This window comes from Pristiophorus japonicus, chromosome 18 (genome assembly GCF_044704955.1).
Source record: "Pristiophorus japonicus isolate sPriJap1 chromosome 18, sPriJap1.hap1, whole genome shotgun sequence".
In the NCBI taxonomy this organism is placed as follows: domain Eukaryota; kingdom Metazoa; phylum Chordata; class Chondrichthyes; family Pristiophoridae; genus Pristiophorus; species Pristiophorus japonicus.
The window spans coordinates 32,079,606-32,107,428 of NC_091994.1; the positions used below are offsets into that span (position 1 = coordinate 32,079,606).

The 27,823-nt window shown below is 46.9% G+C and overlaps 1 protein-coding gene across 1 annotated transcript in view; it reads left to right on the forward strand.

Annotated features, from left to right (window-relative positions):
• Window positions 1–27,823, forward strand: part of myo1f (myosin IF) — a 210,045-nt gene that overhangs the window by 174,133 nt on the left and 8,089 nt on the right. Inside the window, exons 19-27 of the mRNA XM_070859819.1 lie at window positions 1,854–1,998; window positions 2,333–2,447; window positions 3,370–3,539; window positions 5,545–5,690; window positions 8,657–8,803; window positions 9,788–9,936; window positions 12,949–13,032; window positions 13,960–14,173; window positions 15,912–16,078. Of these exons, the coding sequence (XP_070715920.1) occupies window positions 1,854–1,998; window positions 2,333–2,447; window positions 3,370–3,539; window positions 5,545–5,690; window positions 8,657–8,803; window positions 9,788–9,936; window positions 12,949–13,032; window positions 13,960–14,173; window positions 15,912–16,078 (1,337 nt within the window). The remainder of the gene's footprint in view (window positions 1–1,853; window positions 1,999–2,332; window positions 2,448–3,369; window positions 3,540–5,544; window positions 5,691–8,656; window positions 8,804–9,787; window positions 9,937–12,948; window positions 13,033–13,959; window positions 14,174–15,911; window positions 16,079–27,823) is intronic.

Below are 27,823 nucleotides of genomic sequence, written 5' to 3' on the forward strand. Positions count from 1 at the left end.
GAGGGAAGGGGTGGGTGGGACTGGTTTGCCGCACACTTTTTCCGCTGCCTGCGCTTGATTTCTGCATGCTCTCGACGACGAGACTCGAGGTCCTCAGCACCCTCCCGGATGCACTTCCTCCACTTAGGGCGGTCTTTGGCCAGGGACTCCCAGGTGTCGATGGGGATGTTGCACTTTATCAGGGAGGCTTTGAGGGTGTCCTTGTAATGTTTCCGCTGCCCACCTTTGGCACGTCTTTGGGAGCCTTGTGTCTGGCATGTGAACTGTGTGGCCTGCCCAGCGGAGCTGATCAAGTGTGGTCAGTACTTCAATGCTGGGGATGTTGGCCTGGATGAAGACGCTAACGTTGGTGCGTCTGTCCTCCCAGGGGATTTGTCGGATCTTGCGGAGACATCGTTGGTATTTCTCAGCGACTTAAAGTGTCTACTGTACATGGTCCATGTTTCTGAGTCATACAGGAGGGCGGGTATTACTACAGCCCTGTAGACCATGAGCTTGGTGGCAGTTTTGAGGGCCTGGTCTTCAAACAATCTTTTCCTCAGGCGGCCAAAGGCTGCACTGGCACGCTGGAGGCGGTGTTGGATCTCGTCGTCAATGCCTGCTCTTGTTGCAGGAGGCTCCCGAGATAAGGGAAGTGGTCCACGTTGTCCAGTGCCACACTGTGCATCTTGATGACTGGGGGGCAGTGCTGTGCAGCGAGGACAGACTCGTGGAGGACTTTTGTCTTACGGATGTTTAGCATAAGGCCCATGCTTTCGTACGCCTCAGTAAATACATCGACTAAGTCCTGGAGTTAAGCCTCAGTATGTGCGCAGACGCAGGCGTCGTCCACGTACTGTAGCTCAACGACAGAGGTTGGGGTGGTCTTGGACCTGGCCTGGAGACGCGAAGGTTGAACAGGTTCCCACTGGTTCTGTAGTTTAGTTCCACTCCAGCGAGGAGCTTGTCAACTGTGAGGTGAAGCATGGCAGCGAGGAACATTGAGAAGAGGGTTGATATGTTTCTATAGCTGGAAAGGGGTACTGAGGTGAAGAATCAGCCATGATCTTATTGAAGGGTGGTGCAGGCTCGAAGGGCCGAATGGCCTACTCCTGCACCTATTTTCTATGTTTCTATGTTTCTATGACAGTACGCAGGCAGCAAAATACACAGTTGGTGACAACCTGGAGAAAAATGTCACATGAACTTATGATAATTACCAGGGAAGGTAAGAGTTGGGTGTTTGCTTTGAGAAAAAGCTGGCTGTGATGTTTGTGTTGTGAGTTGAGAATGTGCTGGTCTCACTGAAGGCTGAGGGAGGATTGTGCTGTTTAGTTGTTAAAGTAAGTAGACTAACTACAAAGTTGCCTGACATTTGCTGGGTTGTGCTGTTTGAATTGGAGGTCTTCTTAAGAGAGCTGAGTGAGTTATCAGATACAGTCCTTCAAGTAGAAAGCACGTTAGTGTGCGAGGCAGACTGAGCTGCAAGAGACTGTGTGAGTGAGAAAGTGACAGAGTGAGATTGTCCTGAGAGAAAGCAAGAGAGGCCCCCAATTCTACCCCCATGATGAGGCCACTTCCGCCCCGCTCCAAAAAAATTCCCGAAGTGCTGAATTTCGACAGAACACATCGGAATCGGTAGATGCGCTTCGTTTCGGGCGGTGGACAATTTCGGCCCCAGGGATTTCCTATTTTAAATGCGGACATAGAAATTTATAATAGAACAAGTTGACATCGAAGTGTGACAAAAGAAACATGACAACAGATAGGAAGGTCTTGTTGACAGGAAGTGCATGCAGATGTAAGATTTTTTTTAAAGATATAATAGATGTGGAGCATCTTCCCAATTGACTAAAATATGTGCTTTTTTAAAGGTATGCTATCCTCACACCAGAGACCTGGCCACGTTGGCGTGGCGACGAACGCCAAGGGGCTCAGCATTTGCTTCGTTCTGTCAACGTAGATACTGACCAGTACCAGATGGGCAAAACTAAAGTATTTGTAAAGAATCCAGAATCAGTAAGTTACTGCTGTGGATTAAGTTTGCTTTTTTTTTATTGGTTAAGCCTTGGTGTCCAAAACTAGATTTGCTAATGAAACACAACCAAAGCTATGTTGATGACGCAGCCTGCATGATTTACCATTTCATCATAGAATCCAGGGAGGCACCTTTGCTGAGCTGTTGACTAACAAGGGTTATGGCATTTTTAGCAGTGAATGCCTAATTCAATTATGAATGCTTTTAAGCCTTGTGTGATGTTAATGTTCGTTTTAACATTTAATATTTGTTTATCTGTTCAGCCGATGGTTTCTTCATTTGTGTTTTTAATCGTCCAATATTTTGAAATTCCAGCTTTTCCTTTTGGAAGAAATGAGAGAACGAAAGTTTGATAAATTTGCAAGAATCATTCAGAAAGCGTGGAGGAAGTACATTGCACGAAGAAAGTACGAACAGATGAGAGAAGAAGGTAAAACATTAATAGTCATTGTAACAAATATGTAAGTAAAATATAAACAGACGAGGAAACTTGACTAACATTGGTGAATTGGTCGAGTTAAATCAAACTTAAAACTGTTTTAAGCTTATCAAAATATGTGCAAGATTTGACTAGTTTGTCCAGATCTGCAGCAATCCTTAATGGGACTGCTGGAGGCCACCAAAGAAACTGTCAGGTAAGGTTTCTAATACTTACCTTAATGTGGACCAGGAATGCTCTTCTTGTCTCCACATTAATGCTGCACTCGGCCCCTCCCCCGCCCACCTGGACTTACTTGAGCACCGTTAGAAAGAAATCCCTGTGTTCATCCATTCTTCATTCCCGTTCAACCCTGAAAATAAAATAACGAGTTTACCTTCCCTTCTGCTCGCAGTGACTCCTAATGCAAATTATGTAAATGAAGTACCAGCACTTATCAATATTAACTCCTGCCCAACCTTTCCAATAAGGTGGTAGGTTACGTATCTGTCCTCGCCTTGGGCTCGTTAGATGATGTCTAATCCAAATTATGTAAATGAGCTAACTGAGTGTTTAGCAAAAATCCCAGCATTCGTCTATTGAAAACTCCAACATCTCAATTGTATATCCTTTCATGGTTCTTTTTTGCAAAATGTAATACTTCACATTTTTCTGCATCAAGCTGTGTCTGCTCACTCTGCCGACCTCTCTCTGTCCTCCTGTAATCTGCTCATTCTTCCTCACACTTTGCTATGGCCTCGAATTTGGTATCATCAACATACTTCAATATTATTCCTCTTGTACCTATGTCCAAATGATTAACATCAATGGAAAATGACAGAGGCCCTGTCACTAATCTGAGGTTCCTGCCTTTGTGTTTGTCTGTCATTTTTGTAAAATTACCATGACCCTTCTTGTTGGTTGTTCGCTCCAGCCTCCAGCATACTTTACAACTTCAAAGAGAGAAGAAGGAACAGTATTAACCGAAACTTTGTTGGTGACTATCTTGGCATTGAGGACCGACCAGAGCTACGACAATTTCTCGGGAAGCGGGAGAGGATAGATTTTGCAGACTCTGTCACTAAGTTTGACAGAAGATTTAAGGTAATGGTTGCCAATTATATTTTTAAATAACGGAGGAGAAAGGTTACTTTGTGTTCCATTTTTCTTCAGCTCAGTCTTCTCTCATTGTTTCACTTAGCTCTGCCCGTCCCTTCACACTGATAGACCAGATTGTTCTTCAGGGTAGCCACCAAGGTTCCTCCAAAATAATTAGTAAAGGCATTGCCAAGCAATGAAAATTGTTTTATTAGCTTAAAATGTTGAGGTTCAGTGAACATTACTATGTGATGTCATTCAGGATTAGGCATGTTTTTAATAACTGATTTTTAGTATAAATATATGACCTCAAGGAGTCATATGATGGTGTGACCTGGGTTATTGAAAAGGGTATCTCCAACTTCACTCTTGTAGTTTATGACATCAGTTCCAGTCCTGGATGTGTCACGATCTTGCAATATTAAGACTTTTGTGGCAGGTTTTTCTCTGCTTTGTGCCTGGGGAATGCTCAAATTAGAGGGAAAAGTGGCACAGAACAACGATGCTGAGTCTCTGCCTCCTCTACATTGCACAGGAACCTGCTGGATATCCCCTGCGTGGCATGGGCTAATGCTTGCACCTGGAACAGGCATGAGCACGAGACAGCCATGTAAATGAGGTTGAAAGTTCTCAATGGGGCTGTTGGTCTTATTTTCCTGTTGGTTCGTCAAATGGGCACCCCTTTGGAGTAGGGTCCAGAAGAAGCAGGAATTTTGGCCTGGTGCTCAACCCTACTCAGAGTGGAGGCTCTGGGTGCAGCCTGGATGCTACCAGGAGTCCAGCCAAAAGTAAATGATTCCCTTCTGTAAGGCTGGTAGGAGAAGGACAAGTGCTGGGGGCCTTCTGGCTGCTGTTCTTGGAGAGCAGCCAGTACGTCTTGAAACTGACAGCTATTACCCCTCAGGCCTGCATTGGCAGCTGGTTTTCTGTCCCTATTTATAGGCTCAAGGCCCTGTACCTAATGGTACACTGGGCTGATTTAAATTACCTGAACCCACTAATATAGCCAGGCTCAGGTCAGAGAATGAGATATGGAGAATGTGATGCACTTCCCTATTTATATCACACTAATTTTGTCAAGTATTTAATATGGGAGCTGGAGGATTTTAATTCTGATCGTCTTAAGTGTGGAAGCATTGTTAGCAACATATCCGGTTAGATTCATGTCCGTGATTCCACCTGAAGTCGGGGGGACAGTGGTGACGAACGACGGACAATTCAAGTGGTGAGGCCTCGCATTGCTTCACCACCGACCTACATTTCCCTCCCTCCCCACCTCATTTACATTGCACATACTGCAGGGTGGGCCAAGCTCAGCCCCTCCCACCTACAAAGGCCTGAAAATCTGGGGGCAACATGAAAGGAACAGAAATCTGGCGAAACCAGGCTCCCCCCACCCCTTTGTCCTGACCTTTGCGCTCGGGGAACTGGGCATTCATCGGGACCAATGGGCAGGAAAATTAGCCCTCCAAAGTCTAGTGCTTACAGACTGGCAGCAATAGAACAGCTGACAGAGGTGTGGTATCGTTTACACCAGCACTGATGTAGGTCCTGTGTATTGTATCCATTCAATTCATCATCATCATAGGCAGTCCCTCGAAGCAAGGATGACTTGCTTCCACGCCAAAAAGGGATGAGTTCACAGATGTTTCAATGAAGGACCTAATATTCCAGGTCCCGAACTACATCGTGAAGGGGGGAAGATGCCTGTGCGTGGATTTTTTTAACGTGTGTTGATCATTGCACACCAGCCACCACACGGGCTTGACCGAGCTAGGTCTTGGTCCAGTGGCAAAGATTACCCAAGACTAACTGGAGACCAGCTCTGCTGCACAGACTGAGCGCGCACATATCGCAGTGCTGCCCTCGCTTCTTCTGGGCCCCAGATTCACGCCTCTCCTGGGCCCCGGTCACTTCCCTCTACAATTCAATTACTTGCTGTATCACCACATCATTCACCAGAACTTTACTGTATTAAATAATGATTCTTACATCATATCCAATTTTTCAGGGCATAAAGCGTGACCTTATACTTACCCCAAAGTATATTTATCTAATTGGTCGAGAAAAGATTAAGAAGGGGCCTGAAAAGGGTCAAATCAAGGAGACCCTAAAAAGAAAGATTGAAATTCAGAACATTACTGCTGTTTCTATGAGGTACATTCATCTTGTTTTGTGGTTATCTGTTTGCTTTCCGATCTAAAACCTCCAGCAAAAACCTCAGAATGCATAGCCTGGATATTTGGTCACTCCGTGGTGTACTGCCCCAGGGCAGATCACAACTCAAGTCTCACATATGAGATTCTTGAGCGCTTTACTCGGGAAGAGTGGCTCAGGTGTTTTCCTGTGGCCTTCTTTATGGTTTTTATCTTCAGAGTACCGTGTCTTAGGAAGGTTGTAACCAAGGATAAGGAGCCCCACCTACCCTTCACAATGGGGAAACCCACCTGCTGAGAGCGTCGTATAATGGGCAGCTGATTCGATATTGTATGTTTTACACTATCACGCCCGCCCAAAGTACATCATGGAATCTCCTTTGCACACTTCTTTCATGATAATTACTTATTAAAATTTGATGTCTTATGATCAGTTACGAGAGGGCTTCTTACATCCAAAGCGTGTGAAAATTCTACAGTTTGTAACCACAGAACTGAACTGTGAAAACAGCATTATGTACAGCTCATTGGTGCCATTTGACATCACAAGACATTTTTTCAAAGTCCACTCTTTTTTTCCCAATTTTCATCCTTTTTCTTCCCTTTCTGACAACACTGAGGGTACAGTCATACAGGTGCCTGCAGCTCTCTGGTACCGCACCAAAGTGACTCTTGTTGGTGTGTGGGCCTGAACAGGAAGGGTTAAAAGCTCCTGACCTCCTACAGCTGTAGGCTTTGCACTTTCATTTCCCCATTCCTGGGAAAAGGCCTTGCCAGGGCTGCTGGGTCTACACCATGGGTACAACATGCAAATTCAGAGGAACTGCGCCTGTCTAGCACACCGATTCAGAGCTCCCTATATCTTGATAAAGTTGTTAAGAATATCATATCAGCTAAGAAAAATGTTAGTTTAATGAATAAAGCTATGCATAACTAATGTTTATCCACTGAAGAATTTTTGAAAAATTGACTCCCTCCTTTAAATTAACTTGATACAAGTGTCACAATCTGTACAATGTTTGTTTATTTTTTTAATTGTTCTTCAAGCTGAGGGATGATATTGCTGGCTACTTTCAACCCTGTGATAGTCTGGTTCAGGAACCATGGCTCACAGGTAATGTAGAGTTACTTTCACAGACCTTTGACAATGGACCCAAGTCCAGACTGTGAGCCAATCCCTCTTCCACCAGTGCACAAACTGCACAATCTGATCCTGGAACTTGTCAATCAGATTAACAAATCCTTGCTCCTGTACCAAATCTGAGAAAAGCTTTGCACTCTGGTCTTGTAACAACACTGAATGAAGATGGACCCAATCAAACTTCAGCTTCAGAGGGCTAGACAGCTCACAAATGATGAAGCTCTCAACTCATCTATCTTCACAGAATCATAGAAATTTACAGCACGGAAGGAGGCCATTCGGCCCATCGTGTCCACGACAGCCAACAAAGAGCTATCCAGTCTAATCCCACTTTCCAGCTTTTGGTCCGTAGCCCTGTAGGTTACAGTACTTCAAGTGCACATCCAAGTGCTTTTTAAATGTGGTGAGGGTTTCTGCCTCTACCACCCTTTCAGGCAGTGAGTTCCAGACCCCCACCACTCTCTGGGCAAAAAGATTCCCCTTCAAATCCCCTTTTAACTTCCTACCAATTATTTTAAATCTATGCCCCCTGGTTGTTGATCCCTCTGCTAAAGGAAATAGGTCCGTTCTATCCATTCAGTCTATGTCCCTCATATAATTTTATATACTTTAATAAGATCGCCCCAGCCTCCTCTGTTCCAAAGAAAACAACTCCAGCCTATCCAATCTTTCCTCATAGCTAAAATTCTCCAGTCCAAGCAACATCCTCGTAAATTTCCTCTGTACCCTCTCTTGTGCAATCACATCTTTCCTTTAATGTGGTGACCAGAACTGCACGCATTATTCTAGCTGTGGCCTAATTAGTGTTTTATACAGTTCAAGCATAACCTCCCTGCTCTTGTATTCTATGCCTCAGCTAATAAAGGCAAGTATTTCGTATGCCTTCTTAACCGCCTTATCTACCTGTCCTGCTACCTTCAGGGATCTATGGACATGCACGCCAAGGTCCCTCTCTTCCTCTACACTTCTCAGTGTCCTACATTTATTGTGTATTCCCTTGGCTTGTTAGCCGTCCCCAAATGCATTACCTCAAACTTCTCTGGATTGAATTCCATTTGCCCAACTGACCAGTTCTGCCCAACTGACCAGTTCATTGATATCTTCCTGAAGTCTACAGCTTTCTTCTTCATTATCAACCACACAGCCAATTTTTGTATCATCTGGAAACTTCTTAATCATATCCCTTACATTCATGTCTAAATCATATATATATACCACAAAAAACAAGGGACCTAGTACTGAGCCCCTGCAGAACCCCACTGGAAATAGCCTTCCAGTCACAAAAACACCCATCGACCATTACCTTTTGCTTTCTGCCTCTGAGCAAATTTTGGATCCAACATTCCACTTTGCCTTGGATCCCATGGGCTTTTACTTTTGTGACCAGTCTGCCATGTGGGACCTTATCAAAAGCCTTGTTAAAATCCATATACACTACATCATACACACTGCCCTCATCGACCCTCCTGGTTACCTCCTCAAAATATTCAATCAAGTTAGTCAGACATGACATTCCCCTAACAAATCCATGCTGACGGTCCCTGATTAATCCGTGTCTTCCTAAATGAAGATTTATCCTGGCCCTCAGAATTTTTTCCAATAATTTTGTTTGGATTCCTATTGTTTATGATACTTATCAATCGTTAATTGTCATTTTAGATGAACTGTTTCAGATATGCTAACACATAGTCCATGTGTTAGCATATCTGAAACAGTTCATCTAAAATGACAGTTCATCTAAAATCAGCATGGATTTGAAAGCAGCCACAGGTGCACCTTCGAGAGTTTACACATGATAAGATGTTTGTCTTCTGGTTTTATTTTAGCACCAGACAAGATGATTTTGTTGTCCTCCACGAACCAGAGTATGACAGCCTCCTGGAGTCCATTTTTAAGACAGAGTTCATTAGTCTTCTGTGCAAACGAATTGAAGAGTTAACACATCAGAAATTACAGCTCAGTTTTTCTGACTCGTAAGGAAGCATGTTGTTTGTTTTTCCTTCTCTGCTCTTGTGATGAAACATTTGAACATAGAAATGACTGTTTATGATAATAGGATATGATATTATTTTATCTGCTATGATAATGACTATCAGACAACAATAATTTCTAGGGGCCGAAATACAGGGTCTCAAAGAGACCCGTTAATGCCCGTTTGCGTCGGCCATTCCTAAAAATCGACTTGGCGATCGGCCGGCAAAATACTGGCCCCGGGTTCGGCCGGACCGCCAACGGGCAGCCTGGCACCCCCTCTTGGGTGCCAGGTCGCTGGCCCAGCCGAAACCCTCCGTGGTGGCCCAGTGGCCAAAGTTAAAAAACGATCGAATCACTCCCCTTTAACGGAGGGGAGAGAGCGTGGTGATGCACACGCGCTGTGGGATCCCCACATTGATTGACAGCGGCGGACGGCCCAACCGATCCATTTTCAGCCAGGATGGGCCGACAACTATGCCCACTGGTTCGGCCGACCCCCTCTTGGGTGCCAGGCCACTGGCCCGGCCGAAACCCTCCCTGGTGGCTCAGCGTTTTCCACTGAAGTGGCTACAGAGTTCGCAGTGGCCCTCCCCTTTAACTGAAGGGGAGCGATGTTGTGACGCACTAGTGCGATGATGTTATCAGCTGATGACTTTAAGCGTTGCCCCCACTTCCGCCCCGCTAGTGGTGGCTACTCTGATCCGACCGCACTTCTGCCCCTCTCCGTACACCAACATCGCTCCAACCGGAAACATCAACCAAAGAGCTGAATTTCTCCGGATTGTCCGCCCCTTGCATTGGTGCAATTCGTTTTGGAGGGTGGACAATTTCGGCCACCAGAAGTTTTCTTAGGTAGTATAATGTGTGTTTAATCAGTGATGTGAGCTCAAAATTCTTAAATATTGATAGTTCAGAGGAATGATTCACGATTTCCTACTGTTTTTAATTATGGAACCTCATTTTATTCTGTCTGTCTTTAACAGCATACAATTCAAAATCAAGAAGGAAGGATGGCGAGGAGGAGGTACTCGAAATCTGATCTTCAGCAGAGGCCAGGGGGATTTGATAGTAATTAAACCCGCAGGAAAGACACTTAACATTAGTATTGGAGATGGGTTACCCAAAAGTTCGAGTAAGTAGCTCTTATAATATACCATTAACATGAGTTGTTTGCTGTGCAGTTTCCAAGCAGGGTCGGCAATGGATTAATGGAAAGAGAGCTGTTCCAGTAACCATGCAACCTGCTGCATTAAACAACTGATAAATTGCTGTTCAGAGCCTGTCAATTATGTTTTAATATGTATGTTTATGCCATGAATAATCATTCTCCCAATAACATATTATACTAAATGGTGAATAAATGGGTATTGTATTGCGTAACGTCACAATATTTTTGTGCTCTCTCCTCACGTAATGTCCCCCTTCCCTTCAAATCTGCCGTCATCACTTCCCTCCTCAAAAAACCCACCCTGGACACCTCTATCCTTGCAAACTACCACCCCATTTCCAACCTCCTTTTCCTCTCCAACGTCTTTGAATGTGTTGTCGCCTCCCAAATCCGTGCCCACCTTTCCCGCAACTCCATATTTGAACCCCTCCAATCAGCTTTCCGCCCTGCCACAGCACTGAAAGAGCCCTCAAAGTCACAAGTGACATGCCATGTGACTGTGACTGTGGTAAACAATCGCTTCTCATCATTCTCGACCTGTGTGCAGCCGCACCAGCATCCTCCAATGCCTCTCTTCTAGGTGGGACTGCTCTTGCCTGGTTCCATTCCCATCTATCCCGTCGTAGCCAGAGACTCGCTTTCAATGGCTTCTCTTCCTGCTCCCACATCGTCACCTCTGGAGTTCCTCAAGGATCTATCCATGGTCCCCTCCTGTTTCTCATCTACGTGCTGCCCCTCAGTGGCATCATCCAAAAACACGTCTGGTTCCACATGTACGCTGACGACACCCAGCTTTACTTCACCTCCACCTCTTCCAACCCCTCCACTGCCACTGATTTGTTACTTTGCTTGTCCACCATCCAGTATTGGACGAGCAGAAATTTCCTCCAACTAAATATCGGGAAGACCGCAGCCATTGTCTTCAGTCCCCGCCACAAACACCGTTCCATAGTCACCAACTCAATCCCTCTCCCTGACCACTGTCTGAGGCTGAACCAGACTTAGTATCCTATGTGACCCCGAGATGAGTTTTCAACCCCATACCCTCTCCATCACCAAGACAGCCCCTACTTCCACCTCCATAACATCACCCGTCTCTGCCTCTGCCCCAGCTGCTGCTGAAACCCTTATCCATGTCTTAGTTACCTCTAGAATTGATCATTCTAATGATCTAATGTTCTCCTGGCCAACCTTCCACCTTGCACCCTCCGTAAACTTGAGCTCATCCAAAACTCTGCCACCCGTATCCTAACTCACAACAAGTACTATTCACCCATCACCCCTGTGCTCACTGACCTACATTGGGTCCCGGTCCGGCAAAGCCTCAATATTAAAATTCTCATCCTTGTTTTCAAATCCCTCCATGGCCTCACCTCATCCTATCTCTGTAATCCCCTACAGCCCTACAACCCTCCAATATCTCTGTGCTCTCCGATTTTCATCACTCCACCATTGGGTTATGGGGAGCGGGCAGGGAAGTGGAGCTGAGTCCATGATCAGATCAGCAATGATCTTATTAAATGGCGGAGCAGACTCGAGGGACCAGGTGGCCCAGTCCTGCTCCTATTTCTTATGTTCTTATTGGCTGCCGGGCCTTCAGCTGTTGGGCCATAAGCTGTGTAATTCCCTCCCTAAATCTCTCCACCTCTACCTCTCCCTGTTCCTTTAAGACACTCCTTCAAACTTAACTCTTTGACCAAGATCTGTCCTAATATCTCTTCATGTAGCTCAGTCAAATTTTGTTTGATATCGCTCCTGTGAAGCACCTTGGGAAGTTTTACTATGCTAAAGGTGCTATATAAATGCGAGTTGTTTTTGCTGTTGTATAGTATATATCTTTTATGTGGTACCTTCTGATCAAATATTCGTTATAGTGGTTAGCCTGTTTATTGCATCCTGCTGCATTTAACATGTAAATCTCTTCAGGTCCACTGCTCCTGTCTAGAGCTGGTCCAAGGTTAGGGGTGGGCACTACAACAGGAATATTTGCCTTTATTTTTTCCCATCCAGCTGTAATGATTAATGGTTCATTACAATGCTACATTTGGTGCATGGTTTACATGCCTTAGAAATTAAAATTAGCAGGTGCAATTGTTAACCCAAGGTGATCTTAAATTTATACCTTCAATTACTGACTCACTGATCAACAGAAATCGTTTTTCCCCCAATATACCTTATCAAAAGCTGTCATATAATTTTGAACGCCTCTATAAGATTTCTACTTAACCACCTTGGTTCTAGGTGTCTTGGCTCAGTGATAGCACGATCACCTGCTTTTGCTGCTTCAGTGCTCAGAGAACGGCGATAGTCTTTTACACAGAGATGGATGCAGTGCTCCGTACTATACCACCTCCCCACCCCCTTTGTGATTTAGCTTATGTGGAGGCGAGCAAGAGAAGCAACTATAAGCCCCCTTGATAGCAGCTGAAGTTATTCATAGTCCTCTCCTGAGCTACTGTTTCCTTACCACAGAGCAAAAATCCCCTCCCAAGACCATGCAACTACTCCATCTGGACTAACAAGGGTTAAACCAGAACCTTCCTCCTCTTCCTGAACTGTCATTCTTCATACCCATACTTGTCTTCACTACTACTCACTACACAAATACCCCAGTACACACTGGCCCCTACTTTCTACTCCCCCTCTGTCTATTCCCTGTCTATACTCCCCCCCCCCCCCGCCCCCCACCCGGGTCTACTCACTGCCCTTTCACTATCCACTCCACCATTCCCTACAACTGCTCACTCTTTCAGCCCCCTCGGTGCTCCCACACCCTCTTCCAAATCCTTACAAATACAACAACCTTCTCTCAAACAATACACCTTCTTACTTATTTCCACCAATGCTCCCTTATAATGAAAGGTACTGAGAGGAGACTTACACTGTATAATTATAAAACAGTGGCTACTTAATAGTAGCTTGTCGTACTCTCTGTGCTGTGAGTTACTAACATTTTCTTTTTCTCTTCTGTGACAGAGCCAACAAGGAAAGGTATTGCAGAGAACAGAGGGTTTAAAAAAAGCCCCCCATCTAGATCTGCCCCACCAATACCATCAACAGGTAACAAGTGGTGCAAAAGAATCAACTGCTGTAAAACAAGACAAGTGCAGACTGTTTCATGATGACAAATAAATAGCAGCTGCCAAACAGTGCCTCCATTTGTAACAAATTCATAAATGAATTCTTTATATTAGTGTTTGTCATTCTGCTGTGAACTGAACATTGGAAATCTTCCAGCCTAGATGAACAAGAAGCACCACAGTGTCAGCTGTGGCTCAGTGGGCAGCACACTCGCCTCTGAGTCAGAATGGTTGTGGGTTCATGTCTCACTCCAGGGTCTTAGGCACATAATCTAGGCTGGCACTCCAGTGAGTGCTGAGGGAGTGCTACACTATCAGAGGTACCGTCTTTCAGATGAGATGTTAAACCAAGGCCCCATCTGCTCTCTCAGGTGGACATATAAGATCCCACGGCAAAATTTCGAAGAAAAGCAGGGGCGTTATCTCTGGTGTCCTGACCAATATTTATCCCTCAATCAACATCGCTAAAAAAGATTATCTAGTCATTATCAGATTGCTGTTTGTGGGTGCTTGCTGTGCGCAAATTGGCTGCTGTGTTTCCCACATTACAACAGTGGCTACACTCCAAAAGTACTTCATTGGTTGTAAAATGCTTTGAGACGTCCGGTGGTCATGAAAGGCATGTGCAAGTCCGGTGGTCATAAGCGCAAGTCTTTCTTTTTCACTGCTGTAATCTACTGTTTACAATGTAACATATGTACCTGTGAGGTGTGTATATGATCTGTTTGTAGCATCTCAGGATCCATACCTCACCATGGGCTGGTACTAGCCCAAGGTGATTATATTTTACTTGCTTTGTGATTTAGAAATGCCAAAGCAGTACTGCACAGGACGAGCTTAATACTTTCCCCACTAAAATGGAATTCCAAAGGAAGAGGTCTAACAATTACTATTTTTCTTACTTAAGGGCAGTGTCGTAATGGTGCACCTCGATTCTCACAGAATAGTCAAATGAGACAGGAACAAACCTATTCCAGACCCAAGAAAGGCCCAAGAAACTCCGCAATTAATTCCGATATGCCGTCGCTGCCAAAACAAGGTGCAACCACTAAAGCAAGAACAACGACGAATATGAATGCTAATATGGAGTTCATGAAAGTGCCTGATCAAGGAGTTGCAGGGTAGGTGATGAAACATGCAGCATGGCAGTACCACAAAACTTAATATGGTCAGTCTAGCTCAGTTAGCACCATGCATATCTCTCAATCAGCAGTTTGTGGCTTCTAGCCCTACTTCAGGACTTGAGCACATAGTTACGCTAACACTCCAATGCCGTACTGAGGGAGTGCTGCATTGTTGGAGGTGTATTCCTTCAGACAAGATGTTAAACTAAAGCCCTGTATCACGTTGTGGGATTTTTGAACATTTTTTTTTCACGGAAAGGATTTTGGATTGGAGTTATGTTTGTGTTAACCTTTAAAACAAGGAAATTTGTAGAGGGTTAAAAACAAATATCACAGCTGCAAGCATTGAAGAATATGTATTAAAGCCAGTTTATGCAAAATCGCAGCTCACATTCTATTTCAAACTGAGGCAATGGTTGGGTGGGAAAGCGGCCTAGCGAGTGGCAGGTCCATCCGGGAGCAGCAGCAGGAGGCCCAGCCCATTTTAACATCCAGGCCTTGTTAACATGCCCCCAGCCGACTTCCCGACCAAGGTAGCCCTGACCTGGCGGTGACCGGCGGAAAGGAGAGCGGCAGCGACAGTAACTGCAGGGATGGGGGTTCCGGGGTGGTCAGCAGTGCTCAGGCAGGGGAGGCCTACACTTTCCTGTGGAGCCTCCGCAAAGCAAAGTTTTCAACCCACCTTACAGGGCCTCTTCAGTGGTCTGACTAGGTTTGTGCTGTTGGGTCAATCGTTGTGGCCCGATTTCCTGGTTATTGTGGCATCAGTGTCCTACTGACCCGATTGGACCTCGATTTGCAGAAATGTATAAGGCTGTAGTCTGACTCGGCCAGGCATTTTTCAGTTGAAATGGATCTGAACACGGGGGAGTGTTATAATTCTCCCCAATGAGGCTCATTCCAGGCCCATTAGCCAGGATGACCGGGTACAGTAACATAGTGGTTATGCCACTGGGCCAACAACCCGCCATTTGTGAAGTCAAATCCCACTGCGTCAAGTTGTGAAAATGAATTTTTTTTACATGTGGTCACTTTGTGAGCTGGCACCAGAAAAATAATTGCTGGATTGTTGTAAAAACCCAACCTGCCATCTCTACCTGGTATGGCCTACACATGACTTCAGTCTCACACTACACGGCTGACTCTTAATGCCCTTGAGGCACCGAGGGTTGGGCGATAAATATTGTCATTACGTAAGAACATAAGAATTAGGAGCAGGAGTAGGCCATTCGGCCTCTCGAGCCTGCTCCGCCATTCAATGAGATCATGGCTGATCTTCTACCTCAACTCCACTTTCCTGCACTATCCCATATCCCTTGATTCCCTTAATATAGTCTATCGATCTCTGTCTTTAATATACTCAAAGACTGAGCCTCCGCAGCCCTCTGGGGTAGAGAATTCCAAAGCTTCTCAACCCTCTGAGTGTAGAAGTTTTTCCTCATCTCAGTCCTAAATGGCTGACCCCTTATTCTGAGACTGTGACCCCTGGTTCTAGACTCCCCAGCTAGAAAAAACATCCTCCTTGCATCTACCCTGTCAAGCCCTGTAAACATTTTGTATGTTTCAATGAGATCACTTCTCATTCTTCTAAACTCTAGAGAATATAGGCCTCATCTATTCAATTACCCACATCACTCACATCCTGAACACAAATAATAATAAAAACTATTTCTTAGGGTGCACTGAATTAAGATTGGAATGCTGAAATCACTTGTCATGAAATGTATTTTTGTAGAATGCAAAGAAGAAGAAGCCTATCTCAGAGACCTCTGCCGGGAGTGGGCCGCTCGAAACCACAGCCACCACAGGGTCCCAAGTGCCGGGCACTTTATCAGTACACAGGTCAGGATGTAGACGAACTCAGCTTCAATACCAATGACATCATTGATGTACTTCTTGAAGGTAAGATTATGCAGCTGTTATGTACGATAATAATAAATCTATTTACTGAACACTGCAGTTAGAAAATAAAAGAACTGCTTAGGGAAGCAGAAATGCAGTTGCATCTTTCTTTTCGATGGCTTAGTTCTGCTGGTTGAGAAGTTGAAAAATTCCATTCTTATTTGTCAGTAAGCAGTTAACTGTTATCGCTGCTCAATTTCCTTGTTATATTTCCTTACGGCACAAAATAAAATCTAAGCGGACACTCCAGTGCAGTGCTGAGGGAGTGCTGCATTGTTGAAGGTGCCGTCTTTCGGATGAGACATTAAACCGAGGCCCGATTTGCTCTCTCAAATGGACATAAAAGATTCCATGGCACTATTTCGAAGAAGAGCAGTGGAGTTATACCCTGTGTCCTGGCCAATATTTATCCCTCAATCAACATCACTAAAACAGATTATCTGGTCATTGTCACATTGCTGTTTGTGGGAGCTTGCTGTGCGCAAATTGGCTGACTGGTTTCCCACATTACTACAGTGACTACACTCCAAAAGTACTTCATTGGCTGTAAAACGCTTTGAGACGTCCGGTGATCATGAAAAGCGCTATATAAATCCAAGACTTTCTTTCTTTTACAGTGACTTTACATTCTTGGTGTATTCAAAATAAAAACATAGGGGAAGAAATTGGTTGTCTTTGCCCCCGGGGGGGGGGGGGTGCTAACAGTGCACAAATGGCTTGCGACTGGGCCCAGCACTGACATCGACTCCCGCCATATTAGACGGGAGTTTTATAGCGGCGCTGCAGCGTTGCATCCCGATCTCCTGCACCCAGAGATCGTGATGTCATCGGCATGTGCATCGCCCTGGACCCGAAATTGTCTTCTGCCCCCTTCAGCATGGCCAGGTGAAAGGACCAACAGGAGGCGCGTATCGGGTGACCGCTTTGGGGGCGATGATTAAAGGCGAGGTGGCCGAGGTAAGTAAAAAAAAAAAATGACCTTTCTTGCAGCAGTTTTTTTGGCGGGTTGCTGCCCACGATCGTTCAGCCCGGCATTCGGCACAGCCCAGAGTGTAGCGCTGCTGAAGTCTCCACCCTGCCTGATGCCAATTGCGCTCCGAGAAGGAACGTGAAATTCCGCACTGAAAATCTTGCTCCCGCCGCTCAGTGCCACCAACAGCTTTTTCTGCCGGTGCATTGTGCTTGGAGTATTTGTAAAATGGCGGTGCGGCTGCCATTAAGGGGGAGGACCTACTGCCACGGCCGCCATCTTATTTTTTTTGCCGGCCGACTGCCATGTCGGGTCAACAATTATGCCCCCAGGTTCGGCCGGTCCACCAACAGGCAGCCTGGCACCCCCTCTTGGGTGCCTGGCCGCTGGTCTGACCAAAACCCTCTCTGGTGGCCCAGCAAACCTAACTTAAAGAATCGCAGAGCTCGCAGCGGCTCTCCCGCTTAAGTCACTCGGCCCGTCCCCTCTTCCGCCCCTCTACTTACCGAACTTCTGCTCTCCACCGCACCTCCGTCCCCATTGTGATCGACTTCCGGGCCACCCGTAAAAAAAAGCCAAAGATCGGAATTTTGCACAAAAGACCCCACATCCACTGCGGCGGTAAAAAAACAGTCGAAACACGGTAAGTGTGCCGCATTTTCGGCGAAGGGCAATTTCGGCCCCCGAACTTCCTATGATCTTTCTCCCATCTATGAAAAGAGGTAGAACACTCCCAGCACAATCCCAGACTTTGTTTCAAACTTTGAATATCAAGTGAATTGATTTTAACAATAAACAAGAGAATAAAGAATCGTGATGTAACATATATATTTATGACAGAAATTTTACTATCCAGCTCTTCGAGGAAAAACAAATGTTCACAATCTTAACACTAAATAACGATTCTTCTCAATTTAAATTTTATAGGCGCATTGACTCCCATATTTACTCACTACTGTGGAAGCTACTCTGATCTGACCTGAATCTTGAAAGTTTCAAGCTAATTCTCTTTGATTTAAACAATTTAGCTTACTTAAACATCCCTGAAAACAGTATCAGGGCTTTCTGTATTTAAATAACTTACCACTCGATTCAAAAAGAGCTGTCAAGCATGCACATAACTGAGCCAATCACAGAGCATTGCTTATGTTTGAATTATGTGTGTCTCGCTCTCTCTCTCTCTCGCTCTCCTGTAACCTTGGAGACAATCAACTGAACCTTGGAACCCTTGTACTGATTAGGCTGAGGAGGTGGGATTTAACTGCAGGTGGCTGTTAAACTTGTTGGGGCTGAAATTCCTGCGATTTTCATCCAGCCATTTCCCAATGGGGGGAATGTCATGAATGGCTCTTCTGCCTGCTCCCACTGTAATATATTTGTTTCATGGGCTCTTGCTTAAGAATTCATAGCAATGCATTGCTATTAAGTACTAGTTGGTTTATTAACAGAGGTTTAACAATCACACTACACATTACCAGTTCATCCACTAGGCTCACAACTACATACCTCATCGTGGATGATCGAGACCCAAATGAGTATTGTGAACATCACGTGACTGGCTAAGCCACTCAATGCAACAGCTTTACAACTATTTTAGCTGAAAATTAAATCAATGCCCCCTTTTTGCAAAGGCATTAGGACCCATAAATTAACAATTTTAAATTTTAACAAAAACCTTTAATCAAATTTAAATTTGATTGCCAGGGCTGATGATGCACTCCAGTCCCTTCGGCGCCCATCTCTCGCGGAAAGCCACAAGCGTACCGGTGGACACTGCATGCTCCATCTCCAGGGACACCCTGGCTTCAATGTAGGCATGGAAGAGAGGCAGGCAGTCTGGCTGAACGACCCCCTCGACTGTCCGCTGCCTGGTCCGGTTAATGGCCCCCTTGGCCGTGCCCAGGAGCAGTCCTGCGAGGAGGCCCTCTGACCTGCCCGCTCCCCTCCGCACAGGGTGCCCAAAGATCAGGAGCGTGGGACTGAAGTGCAACCAGAATTTGAGGAGCAGCCCCTTCAAATATTGGAACAGGGGCTGCAAGCTCGCGCACTTAACATAAACATGGGACACAGACTCTTCCAGACCGCAGAGTCCATGAACCGACTTAAAACCCGATTGCACGGGACTGCCCCGTGCAACACCATCCAGGCCAAGTCCCCAATAAATAAAGGGAGGACTCCCATGTAGAGAGCACTCCATCGGGGAGCCCCGCCTCCTCCTGACAGCAAGATGGTGCGCCATGGCTTGTCCGGACGGCAGATGAGGATGGCAAAGTGGAGAGTGTGCGCAAGAGCAGCCCGTACAGGAATCCCCTCTGCGCAGAACTGAAAGGCATGGAGGGGATTTCCCGGAGGTGGCTCAAGTTGTGAGGCTGCTGAGGGAGGTATCGGAGCTTGGCGCCAATGAGGAATTCCGTCCAGACGGGGGTCAGTTCGAGCGGGATCACCCCACGTGCGTGAGCCTCCTCGACACACCTAATGGAGTCAGGGCCCTGTGCCGTTTTTGGCATTGGCCACGCGCCAGTTGTCGGCCCAGGATATGCGTCGTGTCAGCTCTTCCAGCGCCTGCTCCTCCGCCATCCAGCAGGTCCCTGACCCTGGTCACCTTCCCAAACACAGCCTTCTCATCCGCCTGCCACCTAAAACCGCGCTCGTGGAGGTACGGATTCCTGAGCAGCGGCTCCCGAAGAACAGCCGCCATTCCAGACAGGGGGGAACTGGCGATTTTGTTCCAGACCCAGATGAGTTCCTGGTAAAAGACAGGTTGGGTCCTCAACGACTTGACCAAGACGGGACCCCAGGTGGAGCACCTTCTCCAGGCGCCTCTTGGTCGACCCCTTCCTGACAGAAGAGACGGACATGAGCCCTGCCCATGTCCCACCATAACCTCAAGGAGGGGAAGCCCCCCCTGCTTCCTTCTCCAGTCGGACCAGAACTGACAGACTCCTGCCTACGACGCACGTTGGGACCGGTGGTGGGGGACGTGGGACCCATGCCAGGCACCAACTCCTTCTGCACGGAGGGACCTTGGTCCTCCTCCGCTTCCCCGGAGTGGTGCCTCCTTTTTTGTCTGGAGGGATGCGGAGGCGGGGAGACCTCGATGTCCGCCTCTGCCTTCGCCTCCTCCTTCTCTTTTTGTTTGCCCTGCCGGAGCCGGACTGCAAGCGGCAAACTCTCCACAGACGCAGGTGCGGTCGAGGGCTCGGGCTTGGGCACGGAATACCTTGTGCTCGCCGGTGTTAAGGTGTTGGGGCCGAGCTCAGTGATGGGACTGTTTGGCTCACTGCGGGGATCGGCCTTAGATGTTCCGTTTTTCTCCGCGCCTTCGTTCTACTTGGACGCTCTCCCTCCCCCACCGCGCCACCCCTCCCCACTGGAGGACGTGATGACGCCCGCGCATCTATGACTCCCGACACACGGACAGTAGCGGGGGGAGGAGTGGCGGCGGCACCAGCCTCGGTTGCTTTGGTCTTTTTAGCGGCCTTGGAGGTGGGGCAGTTCTTTCGAACGTGCCCCACCTCCTTACAGGCATGGCACTGCATACCATCCGATGTCCAGAAGACAAGGTAGGCCGTCCCCTCAGCGACCACGTTAAAAGTTCCTTATGTTACCTCCTCCCACGCCAGCTGCCCGAAAAGCTGGTGCCGGACGGAGAACACATGACGGAGGCCGGCCTCCCTGAAGCTGAGCGGGATGGGCATTATCCCCGACCCCACCTCCCCCAGTTGACGTAGATGGGGGAGGAGAAGCTCATCGGGAACAAAGGGTGGGACAAAGATCGAGAGGATCCACCGGCAGGAAGGTCCTGCCCACCATGAGCCCCTTACTAAGGGCCAGGGACACCGCCCGCTCCAACCCCAGGAAGATCCCGTACATTTTGGAGGCGATGACAATGGCTGAGGGTCGACAACCCCAGCCATTGCCTTCACACACTCCTCAATGGTCATGTTGGGGTGAGTGTAGATCTTGATCCCATTCTTTTTTGTTATGAGTCTGAATGGTGATGGGGCAGCAGGAGCAACAGCAGCCACCGTGGCCATGGGCACCACGCATGCATAAGTCTGCGCTGGCCCCGCCACCAGCAAAGATGGACTTCCCATATCAGGGTCTCTTTAAGGGCTGCACTCATCCCAAGTCACAAGCCTGATGGTCTTAATGGCCTCGTTAAATGAGTAGTGGGAGTTCTTAATGAGACACACCTCTCCCCTGCTTGTTTAACCATTGGGGGAGGGTCCTTTTCCCTCTGTTCAGTAATTTTAAGGGACTATTTGTACTGCACTTTTTTTGATAGACAGCCGCCTGTCAAGCCTCGCCCCCCACTGACCGTACTGCACTTTGTTGACAGACATGCAACAAGCCCTGCCCCCTGTCAAGCTCCACCCACCCTCCCCCGGCCGAATCATTTCCTCCACGTGGTGCCGAGAAGCAGGACCTGAGGCTCTGACTCTCCCCTCGCCGCCCCCCCCCCCCCCCCCACTGGCCAACCTGGGGCCAAGCGTCGGAGGGCCTTGGGGCCGAGAGTGAGAGGCTGAGGGGGTGGGGGGGTGAGAGAGACTGGGGGGATAGTGTGAGAGAGGCTGAGGAGGAGAGTGAGAGAGGCTGGGAGGACAGTGAGAGAGGCTGAGGGAGAGAGAGGTGGCCGGGGGGCGGGGGGGTGAAGAGAGAGAGAGGAAGCTGGGGGGAAGAGAGAGCGAGAGAGGAGGCTGGGGGGAGAGTGAGAGAGGCTGGGGGAGGAGGAGAGAGGCTGGGGGAGGAGGAGAGAGGCTGGGGGAGGAGGAGAGGGGGAGAGGCTGGAGAGGGGGGAAGAGGCTGGATGGGGGTGTGGGGGAGAGGCTTGAGGGGGGAGACAGAGAGAGGCTGGGGGGGTGAGAGAGGCTGGGGGGGCGGGGGGGAGAGAGGCTGAGTGGTGAGGGAGGGAGAGAGAGAGGCTGGGGGGAAGGGAGGGAAGAGAGGCTGGATGGTGAGGGAGGGGAGAGTGGCTGGATGGTGAGGGAGGGAAAGAGAGAGGCTGGGTGGAGAGAGAGAGAGAGGCTAGGTGGAGAGAGGGACATCGTTGGAGCGGATGATAGCCAGTGGTCATGACTGTCATTATTCACTTCATACCCAATAAACCTGTTAACAATCCATACACAATGCCCTATCTATGGTTGGGGGGGGGGGTGGTGGAACGATGCACTAGCCTAGGATAAGACACTTCAGCTGGGGGAGGGAAGTACTTGGACTGGGGTAAGGCACTTCGGCTGATCCTTGCTGTCTTCTTGGGAGTACTGGGGGAGGTGGGACCAGTACAAACCGGACGGTCTGCACCTGGACAGAACCGGAACCAATGTCCTAGGGGGAGAGTTTGCTAGTGCTGTTGGAGAGGAGTTAAACTAATATGGCAGGGGGATGGGAACCAATACAGGGAGACAGAGGGAAACAAATTGGAGACAGAAGCAAAAGACAGAGAGGAGATGAGTAAAAGTGGAGGGCAGAGAAACCCAAGGCAAAAAACAAAAAGGGCCACTGTACAGCAAAATTCTAAAGGGTCAAAATGTAATAAAAAGGCAAGCCTGAAAGCTCGATGCCTCAATGCGAGGAGTATTCGGAACCCAGGAGAGGGCTCTGAGCTAGTTAGAGTGGGTGAGAGCTCAGATGAACAGGACCCCAAGAAAGAATGCAAAAGGCAGGAAGCAACAGAGCAGAGTAGCACTGGGGTAAGTGTAAACCACAAGATGATAGGAAGGGACAATATGTATGAATATAAAGGGGCTGCAGGAGGGGTCGAAACTAAAAATCATGGTTTAAAATCTAGTATTAAAACACTCTACCTAAACGCACGCAGCATTCGAAATAAAGTAAATGAGTTGACGGCACAAATGGGTATGATTTGGTGGCCATTACAGAAACGTGGTTGCAGGGTGGCCAAGACTGGGAATTAAACATGCAGGGGTACCTGACAATTCGGAAAGATAGACAAGAAGGGAAAGGAGGTGGGGCAGCTCTGTTAATAAAGGATGATATCAGGGCAGTTGTGAGAGACGATATTGGCTCTAATGAACAAAATGTTGAATCATTGTGGGTGGAGATTAGCGATAGTAAGGGGAAAAAGTCACTGGTGGGCGTAGTTTATAGGCCCCCAAATAATAACTTCACGGTGGGGCGGGCAATAATCAAGGGAATAATGGAGGCATGTGAAAAAGGAACGGCAGTAATCATGGGGGATTTTAACCTACATATCGATTGGTCAAATCAAATCGCACAGGGTAGCCTGGAGGAGGAATTCATAGAATGCATACGGGATTGTTTCTTCGAACAGTATGTTACAGAACCTACAAGGGAGCAAGCTATCTTAGATCTGGTCCTGTGTAATGAGACAGGAATAATAAACGATCTCCTAGTAAAAGATCCTCTCGGAATGAGTGATCACAGTATGGTTGAATTTGTAATAGAGATTGAGGGTGAGGAAGTAGTGTCTCAAACGAGCATACTATGCTTAAACAAAGGGGACTACAGTGGGATGAGGGCAGAGTTAGTTCAAGTAGACTGGGAACACAGACTAAACAGTGGCACAAATGAGGAACAGTGGAGGACTTTTAAGGAGCTCTTTCATAGTGCTCAACAAAAATATATTCCAGTGAAAAAGAAGGGCGGTAAGAGAAGAGATAACCAGCCGTGGATAACCAAGGAAATAAAGGAGAGTATCAAATTAAAAACCAATGCGTATAAGGTGGCCAAGGTTAGTGGGAAAATAGAAGATTGGGAAAATTTTAAACGACAGCAAAGAATGACTAAGAAAGCAATAAAGAAAGAAAAGATAGATTACGAAAGTAAACTTGCGCAAAACATAAAAACAGATAGTAAAAGCTTTTACCGATATATAAAACAGAAGAGAGTGACTAAAGTAAATGTTGGTCCCTTAGAAGATGAGAAGGGGGATTTAATAATGGGAAATGTGGAAATGGCTGAGACCTTAAACAATTATTTTGCTTCGGTCTTCACAGTGGAAGACACAAAAACCATGCCAAAAATTGCTGGTCACGGGAATGTGTGAAGGGAGGACCTTGAGATAATCACTATCACTAGGGGGGTAGTGCTGGACAGGCTAATGGGACTCAAGGTAGACAAGTCCCCTGGTCCTGATGAAATGCATCCCAGGGTATTAAAAGAGATGGCGGAAGTTATAGCAGATGCATTCGTTATAATCTACCAAAATTCTCTGGACTCTGGGGAGGTACCAGCGGATTGGAAAGCAGCTAATGTAACACCTCTGTTTAAAAAAGGGGGCAGACAAAAGGCAGGTAACTATAGGTCGGTTAGTTTAACATCTGTAGTGGGGAAAATGCTTGAAGCTATCATTAAGGAAGAAATAGCGGGACATCTAGATAGGAATAGTGCAATCAAGCAGACGCAACATGGATTCATGAAGGGGAAATCATGTTTAACTAATTTACTGGAATTCTTTGAAGATATAACGAGCATGGTGAATAGAGGTGTACCGATGGATGTGGTGTATTTAGATTTCCAAAAGGCATTCGATAAGGTGCCACACAAAAGGTTATTTCAGAAGATAAAGGTACACGGAATCAGATGAAATGTATTAGCATGGATCGAGAATTGGCTGGCGAACAGAAAGCAGAGAGTCAGGATAAATGGATCCTTTTCGGGTTGGAAATCAGTGGTTAGTGGTGTGCCGCAGGGATCGGTGCTGGGACTACAACTGTTTACAATATACATAGATGACCTGGAAGAGGGGACAGAGTGTAGTGTAATAAAATTTGCAGATGACACAAAGATTAGTGGGAAAGCGGGTTGTGTAGAGGACACAGAGAGGCTGCAAAGAGATTTAGATAGGTTAAGCGAATCGGCTAAGGTATGGCAAATGGAATACAATGTCGGAAAATGTGAGGTCATTCACCTTGGGGAAAAAAAACAGTAAATGGAATATTATTTGAATGGGGAGAAATTACAACATGCTGCGGTGCAGAGGGACCTGGGGGTCCTTGTGCATGAATCCCAAAAAGTTAATTTGCAGGTGCAGCAGGTAATCAGGAAGGCGAATGGAATGTTGACCTTCATTGCGAGAGGGATGGAGTACAAAAGCAGGAAGGTCCTGCTGCAACTATACAGGGTATTGGTGAGGCCGCACCTGGAGTACTGCGTGCGGTTTTGGTCACCTTACTTAAGGAAGGATATACTAGCTTTGGAAGGGGTACAGAGACGATTCACTAGGCTGATTCCAGAGATGAGGGGGTTACCTTATGATGATAGATTGAGTAGACTGGGTCTTTACTCGTTGGAGTTCAGAAGGATGAGGGGTGATCTTCTAGAAACATTTAAAATAATGAAAAGGATAGACAAGATAGAGGCAGAGAGGTTGTTTCCACTGGTAGGGGAGACTAGAACTAGGGGGCACAGCCTCAAAATACAGGGGAGCCAATTTAAAACCGAGTTGAGAAGGAATTTCTTCTCCCAGAGGGTTGTGAATCTGAGGAGTTCTCTGCCCAAGGAAGCAGTTGAGGCTAGCTCATTGAATGTATTCAAATCACAGATAGATAGATTTTTAACCAATAAGGGAATTAAGGGTTACGGGGAGCGGGCGGGTAAGTGGAACTGAGTCCACGGCCAGATCAGCCATGATCCTGTTGAGTGGCGGAGCAGGCTCGAGGGGCTAGATGGCCTGCTCCTGTTCCTAATTCTTATGTTCTTATGTTCTTATGAGTTCTGTCCTCTGTTACTTCAGGAAGTCAAAGTGGATCGAATTACAATTTGCAAAGTCAGTGAGACCTTAGGATGGGCAGTTCCAGTGACACATTCCTGTGAAACTTCAGGGTGTGGCTTATTCTCCAAGGGGATCAATCAGAAACAAAGGTGGACCATGTTGGCCACTTTGGCAGTACAAATAAATGCGTCCTAATTTTAATTTAGTTTTTTAAAAGAGGTGCTCCTCAGAGAGAGGGAGGGAAGGAAGGAGGGTGGCTGTGAGGGCAGGGTCCCCCCTCACGATGTTGGGTGGGTGCTTGCAGGGGAGCACTCTCCGATGGTAAACAATGTTTTTATAGATGTTCTTCTGGCGGGGGGAGAAGATGGCTTCACCCGGGATGGCTGGAACCACCCAGACTCAGTCCTCCACCAGGTGTTAATGATGTTAACGCCAGGAAGCTCCAGCTATCCCGGGCCAGGCAATGAGGGAGGGTTGTTTTTAGTGGTGTGTGGGGCCTAGTTATACACAAGGACCCCACACACTTACACACACCGCCCATGTTCCGGCCTTCTTCCTTATTTTCTTTCCTCCCCCTGCCTATAAATCAAAGTCTTTTGGGAGAGTGCACCAAATTACCCACCTGTAGATCTCCCTCCTTCCACACAGAAGATGTTGTTTTAAAATGATGGCAGCTTGTTCTTCCCCTCTCTCCAACTCTGCAGCAATAGTCTGGCAGCTCTCTCTTTCTCCTCTCGCCAAGCACCAGTGAGTTGGTGGCAGCTTCTCTTCCAGCTCTCAGTCACTCCACATGTGGCAGCAGTTCATCCACTAGGCTTACAACTGCATACCTCATTATGGATGACCTAGACCCAAATGACTGGGGTTTTATTGAGTATTGTGAACGTCACATGACTGGCTAAGCCACTCACAATGCAACAGCTTTACAACTATTTTTGTAAAACCAATAAATCAAGTGCCCCCTTATTAACGGGGGGCACTAAAACCGACAATTAAATAAATTAACTTTTTACCATAACTTAAATCAAATTAAAATCTGGTTGCCGGGGGTGATGATGCACTCCAGTCCCTCCGGTGCCCATCTCTCGCAACAGCTTTATTTTCTTTCCTCCCCCTGCCTATAAATCAAAGTCTTTTGGGAGAGTGCACCAAATTACCCACCTGTAGATCTCTCTCCTTCCACACAGAAGATGTTGTTTTAAAATGATGGCAGCTTGTTCTTCCCCTCTCTCCAACTCACAGGTACATACACTAAACCCACCAATCACCCATCAAAAGGATATGTCTGGAGGAGTTCGTGGCCTATCCTGCAAATTCTACCTTTATGCCCTTACAAGTACTTTGCAAAACATAAACCAGCTGAGAAATGGTATGAAGTCCAGGAGAGGCCCTATATATTGACATAAGCAAGGCAATCCATCCTGGAAGGGTGCCCGAGGCATATTTCCCTTTGGAGCCAAAGATCTTTTAGTGCCAGTTTCTTTTCGGCCTGAAAAGGGCCTTGAGGGAGCAGCTGGGTGTAGTTTCCCCTCCGACAGGTGGACTGGGGCGGGCTGCTTGACCCGAACATGCTAATCACTCCATATCCACAATCTGCGATGGGATCAGCATTCTTCAGTTTCTGTGGCCATGGGTTCTGCTCTGCCTCACTTGCACCAGTGGAGTAGGAATTTCAGCCCCTTCTACATTGTGAGTGGATTTAAAGGGATAGCCACCCAGTCAAAACTAGACAAAAAAAACCTGTCTCTTTAAATCCAGTCACAATGTCTCACATATAAAACAATTAATTTTCTCTGATAATCCAGAGACCTGTTCCAGTTTGCATTTTCATTTCAAACAAACACAATTAAAATGTACTAAAATTACCAGGGGAGGGCAGCAGCAGCCAAGTTCATGGCACTGTGGGTAGCTCTGCTGTACAGGAGGGCAGGAAAAAGAGTGGGAGAGCTATAGTGATAGGGGATTCAATTGTAAGGGGAATAGATAAATGTTTCTGCGACCACAACCGAGACTCCAGGATGGTATGTTGCCTCCCTGGTGCAAGGGTCAAGGATGTCTCGGAGTAGGTGCAGGGCAT